The 15893-nt window shown below is 41.3% G+C and overlaps 1 protein-coding gene across 4 annotated transcripts in view; it reads right to left on the bottom strand.

The window, feature by feature from the left end:
* Nucleotides 1-12970, bottom strand: part of tnpo1 (transportin 1) — a 35266-nt gene extending 22296 nt beyond the window's left edge. The window contains exons 1-5 of one of the 4 annotated variants that reach the window (XR_009676269.1): nucleotides 12834-12970; nucleotides 12569-12689; nucleotides 9759-9834; nucleotides 8334-8483; nucleotides 6452-6558 (exon numbers count right to left, since the gene is read on the bottom strand). Coding sequence is in view for 3 of the 4 variants with exons in the window: in XM_061060707.1 (XP_060916690.1) it covers nucleotides 6452-6558; nucleotides 8334-8483; nucleotides 9759-9834; nucleotides 12569-12673 (438 nt within the window). In the remaining variant the exon portion in view is untranslated. The remainder of the gene's footprint in view (nucleotides 1-6451; nucleotides 6559-8333; nucleotides 8484-9758; nucleotides 9835-12568; nucleotides 12690-12833) is intronic. The other 3 variants (XM_061060707.1, XM_061060709.1, XM_061060710.1) reach the window with 3 other exon arrangements.
* Between the last annotated feature and the right edge of the window lie 2923 nt (nucleotides 12971-15893).

The following is a 15893-nucleotide window of genomic DNA, read 5'->3' as shown; positions in this document are numbered from 1 at the left end:
TATCTCTATACCAGCACCCTTTAATAAGGTTGGCACAGATATTATAATCATGTCCTTTGTCTCTATCAGTAAAAATGTCAATTTTAAGGTGATTTATGAAAGCTAGTTCAGCTCATTGCATGAACACTACAGGTTGGGATCTTGTCTCGCCCTGTTGGGGTTCCACTCCATGATACCCGCTCACTACCTTATCCCTTATGTATCATCGTATGGTGAAGTGCATTACATCATGAGTTATCCTGCTATTCATGAATAATCATGCAGCATTAGATTCAGGCTCTGGAAACACTTCAATAAACTCAACGGTAACGTTGTCATGTGGAAGTGTTTAAGGGCAGGACATCACACCGCTCCCACCGTGGCCATGTCCGTGCGTTAACAGAGAAGGGCACAAAAATGGGAGTGGCCTCCCTTCAAGCATTCCAGCGACGCACCAAGCATCTAAAGAGTAATCCTCCCTCCGAGCCGTGCAGTGGAAGGTCATTAAACTGGAGAATGTAAGTCATGCAGACGACAGCGAGCCGGGGGGAGAGAGAGAGAGAGAGGAGAGCGTGTGTATCCAAGTGAACGGACTCCTGCGGCGGACGTCTGAATAATCTCTCTTTACCGAGGAGCACAGAGGTGACGAGACGTTTTCAAAACATGATTGTTTGACCTGAACTTGACCCTCACAAGCACTTTCCAACAGCCATCTATCAGAACAGTAAAACTGCTCTGAGGGCAATAAGATCTATATAAAGCCATCCACTAACATTATACTTGGCATCCGACACACCTGCTCGTGTCTTTTTTTAGAGCGTGCAGAGAGGGGGGGGGGGGGGACACGGCGGTGCACAGGGGACTATTTCTACTACTGCTAATGCTGCAGATCGAGATGTGAGCGAGGCGGTGAACTGCTGCAGGCTACTTTCTTATATCACAGAAATGCATCGTGTAATGTGCTCTACAGTATGCACAGAAAAGAGAAGCAATATTCCAATTTAAGATAGCATATTTATTAAAGAGGACATATTCTCCCCCCTTCTCCACCTTTTCAAACAGTCCCCCTGTGGTCTAAATGAAACATCTGTGCTGTGCTTTGGTCAAAATATAACATGAATCAAGCACCAGAGGAGGTTTGTGACCCTGTATAAACCAGCTCTCTCAGAACGCTCCGTTTTGGTGTGTGTGTCTCTTTAAATATAATGACCCCCCCCCCCCTTCCTGGTAGACATCACTCCTCTGTAGCGACCTGCGCAAAAGTTTTGTTCTAGGCTGGGGGTGGAGTCCATGGGTGGAGATACCAGGGGAGGGGAGGAGTTTTTTGTTTTTTTACCAGAATCCCACTGTGACATCACAAGGAGAGCACATTTGAAACGGAGCATTTTTCTCTGTGTTGTAAGACTTATGCAGACCACAAACAAAGGACTGTATGGTTTATTTCACATGTTGTGGGTCAGGTCATCCAGATATATGTTCAGAAACACTGCACAAGTGGATTTTTCAAAATACTGTATGTCCCCTTTAAATCTATTTAAAGCATCTGCAGGCATTACCTCAATGGGAGACACATTTGTGCATCATGTTGCACAGATAAACGTGTAAAAGGACGACACAGGAGACGTGCAGACTGATCAAAAACCCGATGCCAACACGTGTGTGTGTGACACTGCTTCACTACGAAGTGCACACAGCTCAGAGACTCCACGGTGGCAGCCACCAAATGTTCCCTAAAAATAGAAAATCTAAATAAATGTGGCAGTATTCATGTCAGTTATTTAAGGGTCTCTGTGATATTTAATTCTTAAATGTGTATCGGCTTGTCATGGATACTTTGAAGTCTCCATTTAATTAACACGGCCCGCTGAAAGGAGCAGCGCCAGCTTTTTATTCACCTGCAGAAAACGTTCAATATCAACTTTTCTGAATGCATGTTTTTAAGGAAGAAATGCAAAAAGAACTCTGAAATATCAACGACGATATCCATCATTGCACTACGGTCACTTCATTCATTTCAGTATTTACCTTTTATAGTTATATTGTATATATTAGTTCTGTTGTTCCATTATTCACCTTATAACTTATATTTAGTATTTGACTACCTGCACATAGCTCTGTATATATATATATATGTTTATTTCTCGTTTACTGCACATAGTTCTGTTTACATCTGTTAGTCCGATCACTGTCCACTTATACCTACTCCTTTATATTTTGTATTTTTAAGTTTAAGCTTTAAGTTGTATTTAAATTCACACTTTATATTTAGGTTAAAATGTTTCATCTACTTGTTGTTAATTTACTGCTCTGTGTGCCTTTGAATTGACCTCCGGGGACAAATAAAGTTTTTTGAATTGAATAGGTCAAATTCAGTGTTACACTGAGACTGTGTCCTGACAGCAAGCGAGCGTTGGATATCGCGTCGTATCGCTTACACTCACCGACAACAATGAATGAATTGATTCTGGCTGCAGCTGCAGTAAAAAACACACATGAAAGAGCTTTCCTTTCAGATAAGAACCCTGATGAGAAGTGATCTATCAACCTGAGGCCAAAGTCTCACATGCAAAACCACAAAGGACCAAAGAAACAAAAAATGTTCAAACACCTCATTGATTTGATATTTTTTTTTAAATGTCTACAGAACTTTTAAATCAACTTTTCTCCCAAACGATCCATGCAGAATAAAATCCAAGGTGCAGGAAATGTTTTTTAAATATATGTTTTGCACCTTTAAGCAAAAGATTACACTTTTTTTTCATCCAGCACCAACTTCCCCATCGTCCACATCAGGCGCTAAGGAGCTTTTCCAGCCGCCCAAGCTGCTTTAAAAAAAAATCATAGCGCGTCTTATGAGGGGCGTTTGGTGGCTGTTCACCGCTAAGCCTTGTACACACACATGAACTTGGAGATCCTCTGCAGTAAATAGCTGACCTAAATCTCAGCTTCTGAATGAGCTGAGAGAGAGAGAGAGAGAGAGAGAGAGAGAGAGAGAGAGAGAGAGAGAGAGAGCGTTTCTGTCACACCTTTTCCTTTAATTTTCAGAGGGGTAGAGCTCCGTGAAGAAAAGAGAAATATCACATGATCGTTCCTGCAGCGAGCTCTGCTGATGAGTAATCCTAACAGGATACATTTCAAATGCCCTTCAACACAGCTGAATTTAACATGCCCGCTTCATCTGTGCAGGTTCTCCAATGTAATGGATCTGCTTCTGCTAGAGCGCCGGATGTCTCAGGGGAACAATCTTTAACAACCGTGGAGTCCAAACGAGCCGGCCTAAATACGACCCTGTGGCCAGTGAGGTTAGCACAACTAGCTACAACGTGTTTTAAAATGACACACAATGTCTGGTATTCTAAGGATCGTAATCGAAAAGTAGCGTCGCTTTTTGAACCCAAAGCAGCTGTGGTCCAATCAGATTCACAGGTCAGCAAAATCCTGACGTTTCTCAAGTCCTTTCGGCGTCTCATGAAGACGCAAAATGTCACGTTTATGTCTCGTACAGCAGAGGAGGTGACAGTGTGTTTGACATTCTGCAGGAGTTTGCTTTTCATTTTTGGGGTGATCAAAACGATAAATTTGCAAATATTTGGGGGGTAATGGTATCGAAACAAAAAGCCTTTTTTCAAAGTGGAATTCCACCAGAAAGCGCCGCCGCCATTACCCCGTTAATATGGACTCCTTAATGGTTTAATATTGGTGTGAAGTCTCTGAGTTTACATTGTGTTGCTCATGCAGAGGCACAAGAGAGCACAGCGGGAGCTCCACATACACACACAGTCGGACAAGCAGTGTTTTTCCTATATGCATCTAGCAGCTGATTTTTTTTTAAGTTTCAAAATAAATTATTCATTTTCTTTGGTAAAATTCTGACTCTCTCTCTCTCGTCTTTTGCCATTACTCACGAGCCGGGGTTATGACAATAGGGTGGTTGTTGGTTGATTATTTTGTCCAAAAAAATGTCAATAATCATATTAATGACAAGAATCTTTTTTAAATTGTTCCACTTCACCACCGCTGCTACAACTCCAACCTATAGGAAACACTGGACAATCACTCACACACACACAACGCTCTGTTCTCCCCTGATCTCATCTCGTCCCTGTAACCCCTCTGTAACTACCTCTGGAGGCGTAATGTGGGGATCACTACGTCCCCTGATTACGCCTCCACGACATTCAGATTGAAGGCGAGACGTCACAGCGATGTAAATATCTCAACCTTGAAACGGCAGTCTGAATAAATCTAAGTATTATTATAGTTTTACTTGTACAAGTATATCAACAACCAAAGAAAAGACTCTTTAAAGGCTTTATATGTGATTTTTTGATCCAGCAGATGTCGCCCTTGAGCTCCAGCATGAAACCAAAACAACTCGCGGTGCATTGTTGTGTTAGCATGCTAATGCTAGCGATCTTTATTCTGCTCGTATCTTCACACTGCATGTAAATTTACCTGAAATGAGCGTGATCTAGAAACACAGTTAAGCAGTGAGTACAGTATGTTATTCTTCTTTTCTCTAGTCCCTCAATTAAACAACTTTTATACACGAGGGGAGGAGTCAGCCGGCCATCCTGGCGATGTAAACAAAGTGAAGATAGGACTCTGAAAACTCTGAAAACATCACAGACAGTGGGACTCGGGTGTTACACCCATTGTAGACAGTCATGACTCACAGAGTTATTTTCAGAGGATATACTTGATTTATATTATATTTAAGTGTGAAAAATCACATAGAAAGCCTTTAATTGCACATTAAATTTGGGTGCTGAAATGTTTCCAATGTATTTGTGCACTTCAGAAAGTGTACAGGAGTTGGCCTGCATTTTTATGGGGTAATAAAAAAAACAGGTAATTACTTTTTCTTTGCCCAGGAAGACTCGTATTTTTGTTTCTGTGGTTTTGAAACAGATATTAAGTATAAATATATTTTTATTTGTACTAGAATAAAATAGAAGCTTAAAATTATGGTATTGTGACAGCACTGGTTGCCAGATCAGACAATCCAACATCCCCCCTTTCAGGCGACTTTTAAAAATACCATGCAGTGTAAAGACTGTTTTGGCTGATTTGCATATCTTGTTATGAAAGCTATTCTCGGAGATGATGCGAGCCAAGTCAGAAAACGAGGTCATAATGGTGTTTAGGGAAAAAGGATCGAGAGAGAGAGAGAGCGAGGGGGGGGGGGGGGAGAGAGAGAGAATAACTGACTGACTCCACGTTGAATAAGCTGCGGACTGTTGCTGCCGCTCCAGCTGTGAGGCGGCCTTCAGCTCATCTGGCCAGCAGGACGACGTCCAGCTGCTGCTTTATGGTTTCTCTCTCTCTCTCTCACTCCCTCTCTCTCTCGCTCTCTCTCTCACTCCCTCTCGCTCTCTCGCCCACCCTCTCTCTCTCTCTCACTCCCTCTTTCTCTCTCCCTCTCTCTCTCTCTTTCTCTCTCTCTCTCTCGCCCTCTCTCTCCCTCTCTCTCGCCCTCTCTATTGCTCTCTCTGTCTCTCTCTCTCTCTCTCTCCCTCCCTCTCGCTCTCTCACTCCCTCTTTCTCTCTCCCTCTCTCTCTCTCTTTCTCTCTCTCTCTCTCGCCCTCTCTCTCCCTCTCTCTCGCCCTCTCTATTGCTCTCTCTGTCTCTCTCTCTCTCTCCCTCCCTCTCTATCGCTCTCTCTCTCCCTCTCTCTCTCTCTCTCCCCCCCCCACAGTAAGTAGATAAACAAATAAATAAACCAGTGTGCTGCCAGCGCTGTGTGTTCCCACATGTTTACTTACACCACAGTAAGTGTGTGAGTGACATACGATGAGCACAAATCTGCACACACATAATCCCTCTCTCCGTCGCGCTCAAACACACAACTTCACCAAAAGCTGCTGCGTAAATCTGACTCCTGATGAGCTCATTGTGCGACGCAAATCAACACGAGAATCAGAGAAGAGGAAGAAAATCTGTCTGAGTGAAGCCAAAAAGATGAAGCAAGAGATACATGCTTATGTCAGCTGCACTTTATTCCATGTTTAGAGTCTTCTGTTTGCTGATTCAGCTGGTTGGGGGAGACTCGTATCATGCCCCACATGTTTCATTTTTTAGGATTTGAATGTGAGCAACTCCTTACTGGTCCCTCTCAGATGCATTCTTAATGCTTATTCTGTCAAGTGTTTAATTTTTTTGCAGCTTTCAAATTCTATCTAATGTTTTACCATGAATACCAAATGTTCATTTTCTTGCTTGAATATGAGTATTCATCATTCATCTGTTTCTAGTGAGTCAGTATAAAATAATAATAGGTGACACAGAGATACCAGGATTACTACGTTTCTAACGTTTCTTCCTCTGCAACAGAAAAGCACTCCTGTCTTTTTTGGCATCATCATCATCATCCTCCTCCTCCTCATCATCAGCAGGAGCAGCAGTGTGTAACAAAACATGACAAAGACTCTCCCACACTGCAGGAAACATAATCGCCTGTGTCATCCTCACCTCACACGTGTTGTAGTCCTCAGAATCCAGCAGCTGGCAGAGTTTAGGCAGCAGCTCGGGCCAGTTCTGTAGCTCTCCTTTGGAGGCGATGGTGGTGATGAGGATACCTGTGTGTGAAGGGTTAAAGGTTAGAGACACCAGTGTGACAAAACAACCGAGAGCTCGACGTAATATAGATGGAAAAGAAATCTCTGAGCATGAGAGAGAATAAATCTGATTCAGACTTTCTGCTTCTCTGTTTTTATTGCTCGGGATTTCTGCTTTTTCCCGTTCAGGGTTGCGGTGCACTGGAGCTGATCCCAGCTGTCACTGGGCGAGAGGCGGGGTTACACCCTGGACTGTCAATCACAGGGCTGACATTTAGAGACAGACAACCAGCAACACTCACATTCACACCTACGGACGATGTAGAGTCACCAGTTAATCTAACAAGCATGTCTTTGGACTGTGGGAGGAAGACGGAGAGAACCCACTCTTTCCTTAAAGGCTTAATATGTGATTTTTCACACTTAAATATAATATAAATCAAGTATCTCCTCTGAAAATAACTCTGTGAGTCATGACTGTCTACAATGGGTGTAACACCTGAGTCCCACTGTCTGTGATGTTTTCAGAGTTTTCAGAGTCCTATCTTCAGTTTGTTTACATCGCCCGGACGGCCGGCTGACTCCTCCCCTCACGTATAAAAGTTGTTTAATTGAGGGACTAGAGAAAAGAAGAATAACATACTGTACTCACTGCTTAACTGTGTTTCTAGATCACACTCATTTCAGGTAAATTTACATGCAGTGTGAAGATACGAGCAGAATAAAGGTCGCTAGCATTAGCATGCTAACACAACAATGCAGCGCAAGTTGTTTTGGTTTCATGCTGGTGCTCAAGGGCGACATCTGCTGGATCAAAAAATCACATATAAAGCCTTTAAACCAGAAGAGGGCGCTATCTGCTGAAAGATTATGCATTGTTTGATTAGTAACTAGACGACCTCACATTTACAAAATATGACTTTCAATCTATTTATAAAGACAAATAAGGAAAAGGGATTCTTTGCATTTGAGTTGTCGGAGAGATAAGAGCGTGCTGCAGACGACGCAGGGAGGAATGTTAACTCTGGAGTCACGGTGGGTGAAGAACCTGATCACAGAGCAAAAGTATAATGCAAATTGGATGACTGAATATTAATTTTAAATTTAGGTCAAATAATGCACCTATATTCTGAAAATGAAAACGTTTCTGTTCCTGCATTTTCATTTTAAAATTAGCAATTTCATTTGAATTATGATACAAATTTATCGGGGCATTTTTTTTAAATGAAAAAACATTTTTCATTTTCTTCTTCATTTTAATTTAGTCAAAGAATGTGCATTTTTGAATTTGAAAACTAAAATGCAAATTAGATAAATCAATCATAATTTTATGTTTGAGTCAGATAATACACTCATATTCTGAAAATTAAAAAGCATTTCTATTAATTAATTTTCATTTTCAAATTATCTTTATCATTTGAATTCTGATCACTAGTTGCTTCCATACACGAGTACTGATATGTCTGGAATACTAGTTAAGGTCATGTTCATGCTTCTATGTTGTGTTTGAAGCCTGTCTCGAGTGGACTGATGCATTTAATGCAAAAGTTTTATTCCTGTTATACAGAAAAGTAATAAACTCGACCTCCAGAGACTCCATCTAAGGATTCATACACAACAGATTCAACGTTCAATAACAGCCAGAGCTACATATATTTTTAATTTCCTTTGTGTATTCGCGTTCTTTTAATCTGCTTCGTCTTATTGCGAGAGTTGTTTTTTTTTTTTTCCGACGAGTAAACAAATCTTAGAAAGTACGTCAAAGCATCCGTCGGACCCAGAGGTATGAAACGTACCAACAGTGGCCCGGATGAGGGGCGACGAGTCTCCGATGTTTTGGAGGCACTCGCTCTTGATGAACTCAGACACGCCGTTAGGGAAGTTCTGATAGTGGGCTTTCACATTGTTCTTCAGGATCAATCCGCTCAGGGACCGCGTCGGTTCATCTGCGGGGGCGGAGAGAGGGAGAGAGAGAGAGGAAAAACAAAACAGGAATAAAAAAGGTAAAAAAGACTTTTAAGCTGAGGACAAATTTACTGCAAGAGACAAGAAACACAAAAGCAGATGTTTACTTTAACTAAGAAGAAGCTAAAAAATAAATGTTGCAAAAACTTGTCCTCCTTCTAACTTTAGATTCTGCTCCTGAATGCTCTGGATTTGTTTGGACCAGAGCAGGTTTGAAGGCGCCCTCACACGGTCGTTTTGGACGCCCCTCGGTTTGCCAGATATGAGAGCAGTTATCAGGTCAACAGGTGTTGCAGCGATGGAAGCGGGTCAAGAGAAGTGGTTCAGATAGAAGTGATTGTACCCGACCTAAAAAGCCTCTGCATGTTTCTAATAAGCTCCACGAGCAGAAACGTGCTCAAACTAGGATCAATATTGGAGATGCTTTTGAAAAATGGAGAGAGGTTAGAACACAGAAAGGTTTACAGACCCATGCAGAGCTGGATAAACACTGAAGCTTCAGAGTCCACCACATGGTGACCTGTGTGAGCATGGACTCTAGAGAGGAGGGGGGGGGAGACAGCTCTCTACAATAATTTGAATTTGGACTGCAGTACCCATTTTAAGCACTAGGTGTCAGAGTTACATACTGCTCCTTTAATTGCAATTTCGGCTTGTTATAGGGCACCAAAAAAATACTTTATGTGAAAGAAGCCACGCCCTCTCACTCCCATCTTTATATTTTAACTAGAGGATGGATGCCTGGGTATAAAGGCCGTGATTCAAGATCCTCTTGATGCAGTCAGAGGAAGCTAAAAAGCTACCCTCAGATTAATTGGTGCCAATTTAGCGGCCAATTTTTTGTATTCAGGAGAAGCATGTCGAACAGCAGAAAGACATGTTTGTTCATCACACCTCACATCACCTTCCCAGTATCTATCAGTGTTATCACATATTTTTCCTCATAGCGTGCAGCTCTAATCTGTTTCCTAAAATGTTTTAACATCACCCATAATATCAGCCACCCCCCCCCCCTCAGAGGTTCAAGCCCAAGAGTCGAGAGTTGCCAAGAATTAGGGTTTAAAATTAGAGTGACCCATATTCTGAGTGCCACATCATCTGTGGTTGAAGATGGCATCGGGTCAGCCGAGTCACGGCCGACACAGACCTATGTTGACATGCCTGACGGTCACACCGTCGGCTACCACCAGGTGCTTTAAGAAAAACAGAGCAGGTAAAGAGACAAACGGACACAGACAGGCAGGCGGAGCGCTCACCTTCTGATTTTAACTTTGTCAAAACAAATATCAGGTAGTTGTTGAAGTCTGGGAACTGGTTCAGCTGCTCCAGTCTCTGTGGAAAAAGCGGTTGAGGAAGACAACTGTGCACTCAGCATGTTAAAAAAAACATTTAAAGCATATTTACGCTGCAATCTTTTTACAGCAAACACTTCCATGTGAGTATATAGATGCAGGTTTAGTGTGACCGTGTAACAGCATGTGTGTGTGCGGAGGTCAGCGAGGTCGTAAATATGTCATATGACGAGGCTTACTCCAGTGCGTCTGCAGCCAGATGGTGTGTTTACGGGCCCGTCTATGAGTTAATGATGCAGTGCATACGACGCGTTACATAAGCGAACTCTTTGAGGCTCAGCGTGCGGCCGGATAGAAAGCATACGGAGCAGCAGCGTGGAGCCGTGGATCACAACTGTTCTCTGTTGCTGAAGTACGAGGTGACTTCTGTTTTAACACTGAGGAGTTGATCTGACAGTGCAGGAGCGAGACGAGAGACTCAGAAGGGACGGACCATTTGACACCACTCTCACTTCGTTTATCTGATTTTAGTTCAGATTCAACACTAATGCGTCCTCTTGTTTACATTTCATTTACAGACAGATATGAGGATATGTGATTCCTTTAGAGGAATACTAAAAGGATGAGGAAACTTTTATATCACAATTAAAACAACATTAGTATAACAAGAAACTAAATCTGCTCCATAGTGATACAACTATCAGGAATGACTCAAACGGGCATAAACAGAAAGCTAGAAACATGATTTTATAACCCTTATAGAGGAGGGATATTTTTTTTAATCTATATTGTGATATCTATCTATTTTTTGTACATTTTTTTTTTTTTTTTTTTTCACTTTTTGTTTGCAATCTTTGCTCTTTGCTGCTCTAACACTGTAAATTTCCCCGTTTTGGGATAAATAAAGGATTATCTTATCTTATATCCGTTATTGGTAAACACTTAAATCTAATTGTATGATTTATGGGGCGTCGTCGTCTCTCAACCTGAAGGTCAGGGGTTCGATCCCCTGCTCCTGCAGCCACATGTCCAATGTGTCCTTGGGCAAGACACTTAACCCCATGTTGCTCCCGCTGCTTTGTTGGTGGTGTATGAATGGATGAGTTAATACTGATGGACTCTATACTCAGCAGTCTCTACCATCAGTGTGTGAATGTGTAGGTGCGACCTGCGGTGTAAAAGAGCTTTGAGTAGTCAGAAGACGAGAAAAGAAATAAACAAGCTGGAGTCCATTTAGCATGAATCCATAAGGGGGAGGAAAGAACAGGTATTGGTACTTCAGAATCTGAACCAGCTTTATGGGCCAGGTATGTTTGCAGTTTGAGTTTTGCTCTCTTATGTCCAAGCATTTTAAAATTAAATTAACTAATAAATACCTTCCTGCATAACACAATAATGCAGTGCTGAGGAGCGCAGCAGATGCTAAAATACACATTCTGGTCAATTATGTTACTATGGCAACAGATGGGTGGGTTCATTTAAAAGAGGTATTTTACTGTATTTAAAATGTATTCACATATTAGTTCAACATTTTTTATTTAAAGGAAGAATGAGCCACTTTGTTTTTTGATCCAGTAGATGTCGCACTTGAGCACCAGCATGAAAACCAAAACCAGTAAACACGATGTAAACACGGCGCTGACAACAACAACAGCCAGCGGGACTCGAGCTTCTCACTCACTGTAGGCAGAAGTCATGATGACTCAGAGACACATTTACACAGGAGAGACTGGATTTCTGCTGTTTGTATTTAAAATGTCGCACATTCTTCCTTTAAAGATTTGTTGATTTCTGCCATGTTGCTGGTTTTTGTATCAACATGTTCACCGTCTTGTCATCATCTTTACGGCCTGTCGATTGAGGGGACGTAGTTTCACATTTTGTACCAGCGATCATGGTGTAAAAATAATATCATGTTTATCTAAAAGCTCATTAAATACTCAACAGTGCAGCTCGTTTAGGAGATTAGGTTGAGGATGATGTACTACAATGTTGATGCATGAACTCACTGCTGTTAACTTAATTATTATTTCCACCGGAGCGTCATCTGGGTTTCCCACGCTTGTCTGAAGGACATTTTCAGCACTACGTCATTATTTTATTTGATCATTAATATCATTTAGTCCTTTTGAGAAACTCTGATGTGAAATTAGGAGAAGGTTTTCAATCATGCATGTAGCATGTTTAGCTTAAGGGAGATAAAAACACTAACTAGGTGTACTGTCAAATACTGCTACCATGCAACTCTGTGCAAGACAGGGAACATTATTTTTGTCCATCGATATTATGCTTCCTACTAAAATCTAAATCAAAGGTTTTAATCATAAAGTCCCAAAGCATGCATCCAATTTTCTTACTCCCAATGACAGTAGGAAACCTCCCTCAAGGGGCCCCATAACCAAAGCTTGTCAATGAATGTCACCGAAGAAAATTGTAGAGGACTTAGCTGTCTATGTGAGATAAAAAAAATAAACACTGGAAGAGGAGAAAGCATCAGCTGGCAGACATAAAGGTTGGAGGGCCCCCCCAGTTGATTTCAGACTAGGGCCCCGACAGACTCTAGAATCGCCACTGGGGCCTCTCCGTTTCTCGCTATGGTTGCATTTTTCGACAGGGCAGCACATCTCTGCAGAACACCTGCCTGCGTAACCTGCTTCTCCTAACGGTGCCCACCTAGGCTAGTGTTAGCAGGGAGCTAGCCTGTTGAGTCGACGTGATTATTACCAAAGAATAACAAGTTAATTAACGTGTATTAACAACATGAGTAAGGATACTTGCTGCACGGATCTTTGCGTGGACGTATCCGGCGACTGAGACTCCTTCAGCAGCTGCAGAATCTGTTGAAGTCCCTGCTCGTCTGGCTTCCACTCACACTCCATCTTGCTGCTGCTGCTGCTGCGAATAAAGAAAAATAACATGTAAGCTCAGGTTGAGGGATTTGACAGCGAACGCCTCACGAATACGTTGCACAGGCGAGAGAACCTGAACGTTACACGATACGGGCAGATACTGTAGTTTCGGATACAAGGAGGCGTTTACCTGTTCTTCCGAGTGTAGCTGTCTTTCTGTTGAGATGTGACCGTCTGTCTGGGGTTTCAGACATGGGCCTGTTACAGCAGGCACATCCGTTTTCGCAACAAGCTTGGGAAGAAAAAAAGCTTCGGGCCATGCAGAGCCGCGTCGCATATATGGGGGCTGCCGCGCCAGCTGACAAGCGGCTGCGCGGTCCTAGTGCGAGACGAGTACTAACCCAAAACATGCTAACAAAACCACATTACCGTCATTAATTCTGATTGTTTTTTACATATACATAATCCGCCACTGCTCTTAGTAAGAGACAGAGTAGATACGAGAGCGAAAATACGATGTGTGATATGACAGAACAGGTTTAGAACAGCTACCGCGATAAATAAACGACACATTTCAGACAGCATGTAAAGGCAACACGGCTCGTGACGTCATCGTTATGTTGGAGACAGTTGATATATAATAAATAAATAATATTTATTTATATTATATTTATTTATAGTTATATATATTTATTTTTTATTATATTTATATTTATATATTATAATATATATTATATATATATTATATTTATATTTATTTATATTATAAAATGAAACATCTGGGCTGTGCTTTGGTCAAAATATAACATGAATCAAGCACCAGAGGAGGTTTGTGAGCCTGTATAAACCAGCTCTCTCAGAACGCTCCGTTTTGGTGTGTGTGTCTCTTTAAATGCAATTAGCCGCCCCCCTGAGTTTTCCCTGTAGACATCACTCCTCTGTAGCGAGAATAAAAATGGCAGACCTGTGCAAAAGTTTTGCTCTGGACTTGAGGTGGAGATACCAGGGGAGGGGAAGTATTTTTTTTACCAGAATCCCACTGTGATGTCACAAGGAGAGCCAATTTGAAACGGAGCATTTTTCTCTGTGTTGTAAGACTTATGCAGACCACAAACAAAGGACTGGATGGGTTTATTTCACATGTTGTGGGTCAGTAGACACTCAGGTTACACAAATATATGTTCAAAAACACTGTAAAAGTAGATTTTTCATAATATGTCCCCTTTAAGAAATACACACACAAACTTATTAGAAGCTGTCTTTAGCAGAAAAATATCACCACGAGTGAAAACCCTTTGCAACTCTCATTTAGTCAACATTAACTGGCAAGAAAGCTCTGCTTAATCCCTTTAAATTTGCTCAGGACCCACCGGGTTACCTCTTGTACATTACATCATAATACAACAAATGTAATGTGATCATGAAGCGTAGTGTACAAGGCAGGCGGACTAAAAAAATAAAAACATTTGAAGGGACACATGGTTGAGTCCACCTTCCCACGTCTGAGTACAACACAGATAATATCACTGAAACTTTGAGGCTTATTTTTGGTCATTTAAGCCAGAAACAGCCATAACACTCTGGGATTTCTCTATAATGGAGGCGATTGATTGATTATACAGCCATCGATGGGCTCCCTGCAGATGGGTGGATGTCACTCAGGCTTCCTCCATTAATATTTACAGTCTATGATTCTGAACTGGGCTGAAACAGAGGGGATTATGGGATGCTAAAATAAGATAAGATAAGATTAACTTAATTGTTTCTCCATTGGGAGAAATTTTGCTGTTACAACAGCTCAAAAAACAAGAATATAATTAGCAAAAAATAGCTAAAAGTAAAAAAACAAACATATTTTACATGAATTAAATAAAGGAAGAAAAAGACAATAGAAATAGATTAATACTAAGTATATACATTATGTACACTTCCAATTGTGGAAAGACAGTTATTATTGGGCAGCTGAGGCTCAGTAGGTAGAGTTGTTGCCTCTCAACCGGAAGGTCAAGGGTTCAATCCCCAGCTGAGCAGCATGTCCGATGTGTCCTTAGGCAAGACACTTAACCCCACGTTGCTCCTGCTGCTTCAGTGGCGGTATATGAATGGATTAGTGTTGTACTTACTCTCTGATGTACGTCACTTTGGATAAAAGCGTCTGCTAAGTGAATTATTAAAAACACACACAGTGTGAAACATTATTGATTTTGAATCACGAGGTGAAGATGCTAATAAAGATAAAGACAAACTTTATTGATCTCCCGTGGGGAAAATTTTTGCATTACAGCAGCTCAAGAAAACATGAATATAATTATTAAAAATAAAAATAGAAGTTAAAAATCTGACATATTGGGGCGCTGGTGGCGCAGTGGTTAGTGTGCGCGCCCCATGTATAGAGGCTGTCGTCTCAAGCGGGCGGCCCGGGTTCACATCCCACCTGTGGCTTCTTTCCCTCATGTCATTCCTCTCTCTCTCTCCCTGATTCCTAACTGTCCTGTCTCTCCATTAAAGGCAGAAAAATAAATCTCTTTAAAAAAATCAAACATATTTACATCAGTTAAATAAAATACAATAACAAAAGGACATTCCACAAGACCCCCTGGTGGCGATACTTGGAGTGACGCCTGTTGGCCTGAATGGCAGGGCCAAAAAGTACTTGTCTAATATCTTATTCACAGCGGCCCTGAAGTGCATCACCATACGCTGGTTGAAACCAGATCCTCCCACTTACAATACATGGATCCAGAAAGTTTGGGACATTTACCAAATGGAACAAATTACATACCAATTAAGACTCCAAAGAGAAACTTTCACAACAAGATGGAGACCTGAACTGGCTTTACTAATGCAATAGAGAGTGTTGTTTAATTTGGGTGCAGACCAAGATCATGCACCATTTTTCCCTTTGGGTTTGACTTCGCACTTGTACTTTGACACGTGATTTCTTTGAGTGGATTAGAATTTATTTCTTTATGATTACAACTTTTATTTATGATTTTCATTTCTCCTCTACTTTTATGAACATTTATTTATGTACTTGTTTGTTTATAGGATAGGATAATACTTTATTGATCCCCAGAGGGGAAATTCAGGCGTTACAGCAGCACAGACAAGAAAGCTCAAAAATACACATTAAACAGAAAAGATAAGATAAATAAAAATAAAAATAAAAACAGGGGGTATATACAAGTACAAAATGAATGATGAAGTTAACTGGGGGGAATTGAGAATTGAGACAGTATTTGCAGAGAAT

Source organism: Labrus mixtus, chromosome 17, assembly GCF_963584025.1.
Source record: "Labrus mixtus chromosome 17, fLabMix1.1, whole genome shotgun sequence".
Classification (NCBI taxonomy): domain Eukaryota; kingdom Metazoa; phylum Chordata; class Actinopteri; order Labriformes; family Labridae; genus Labrus; species Labrus mixtus.
This window is presented reverse-complemented; position numbering and strand designations above follow the sequence as displayed.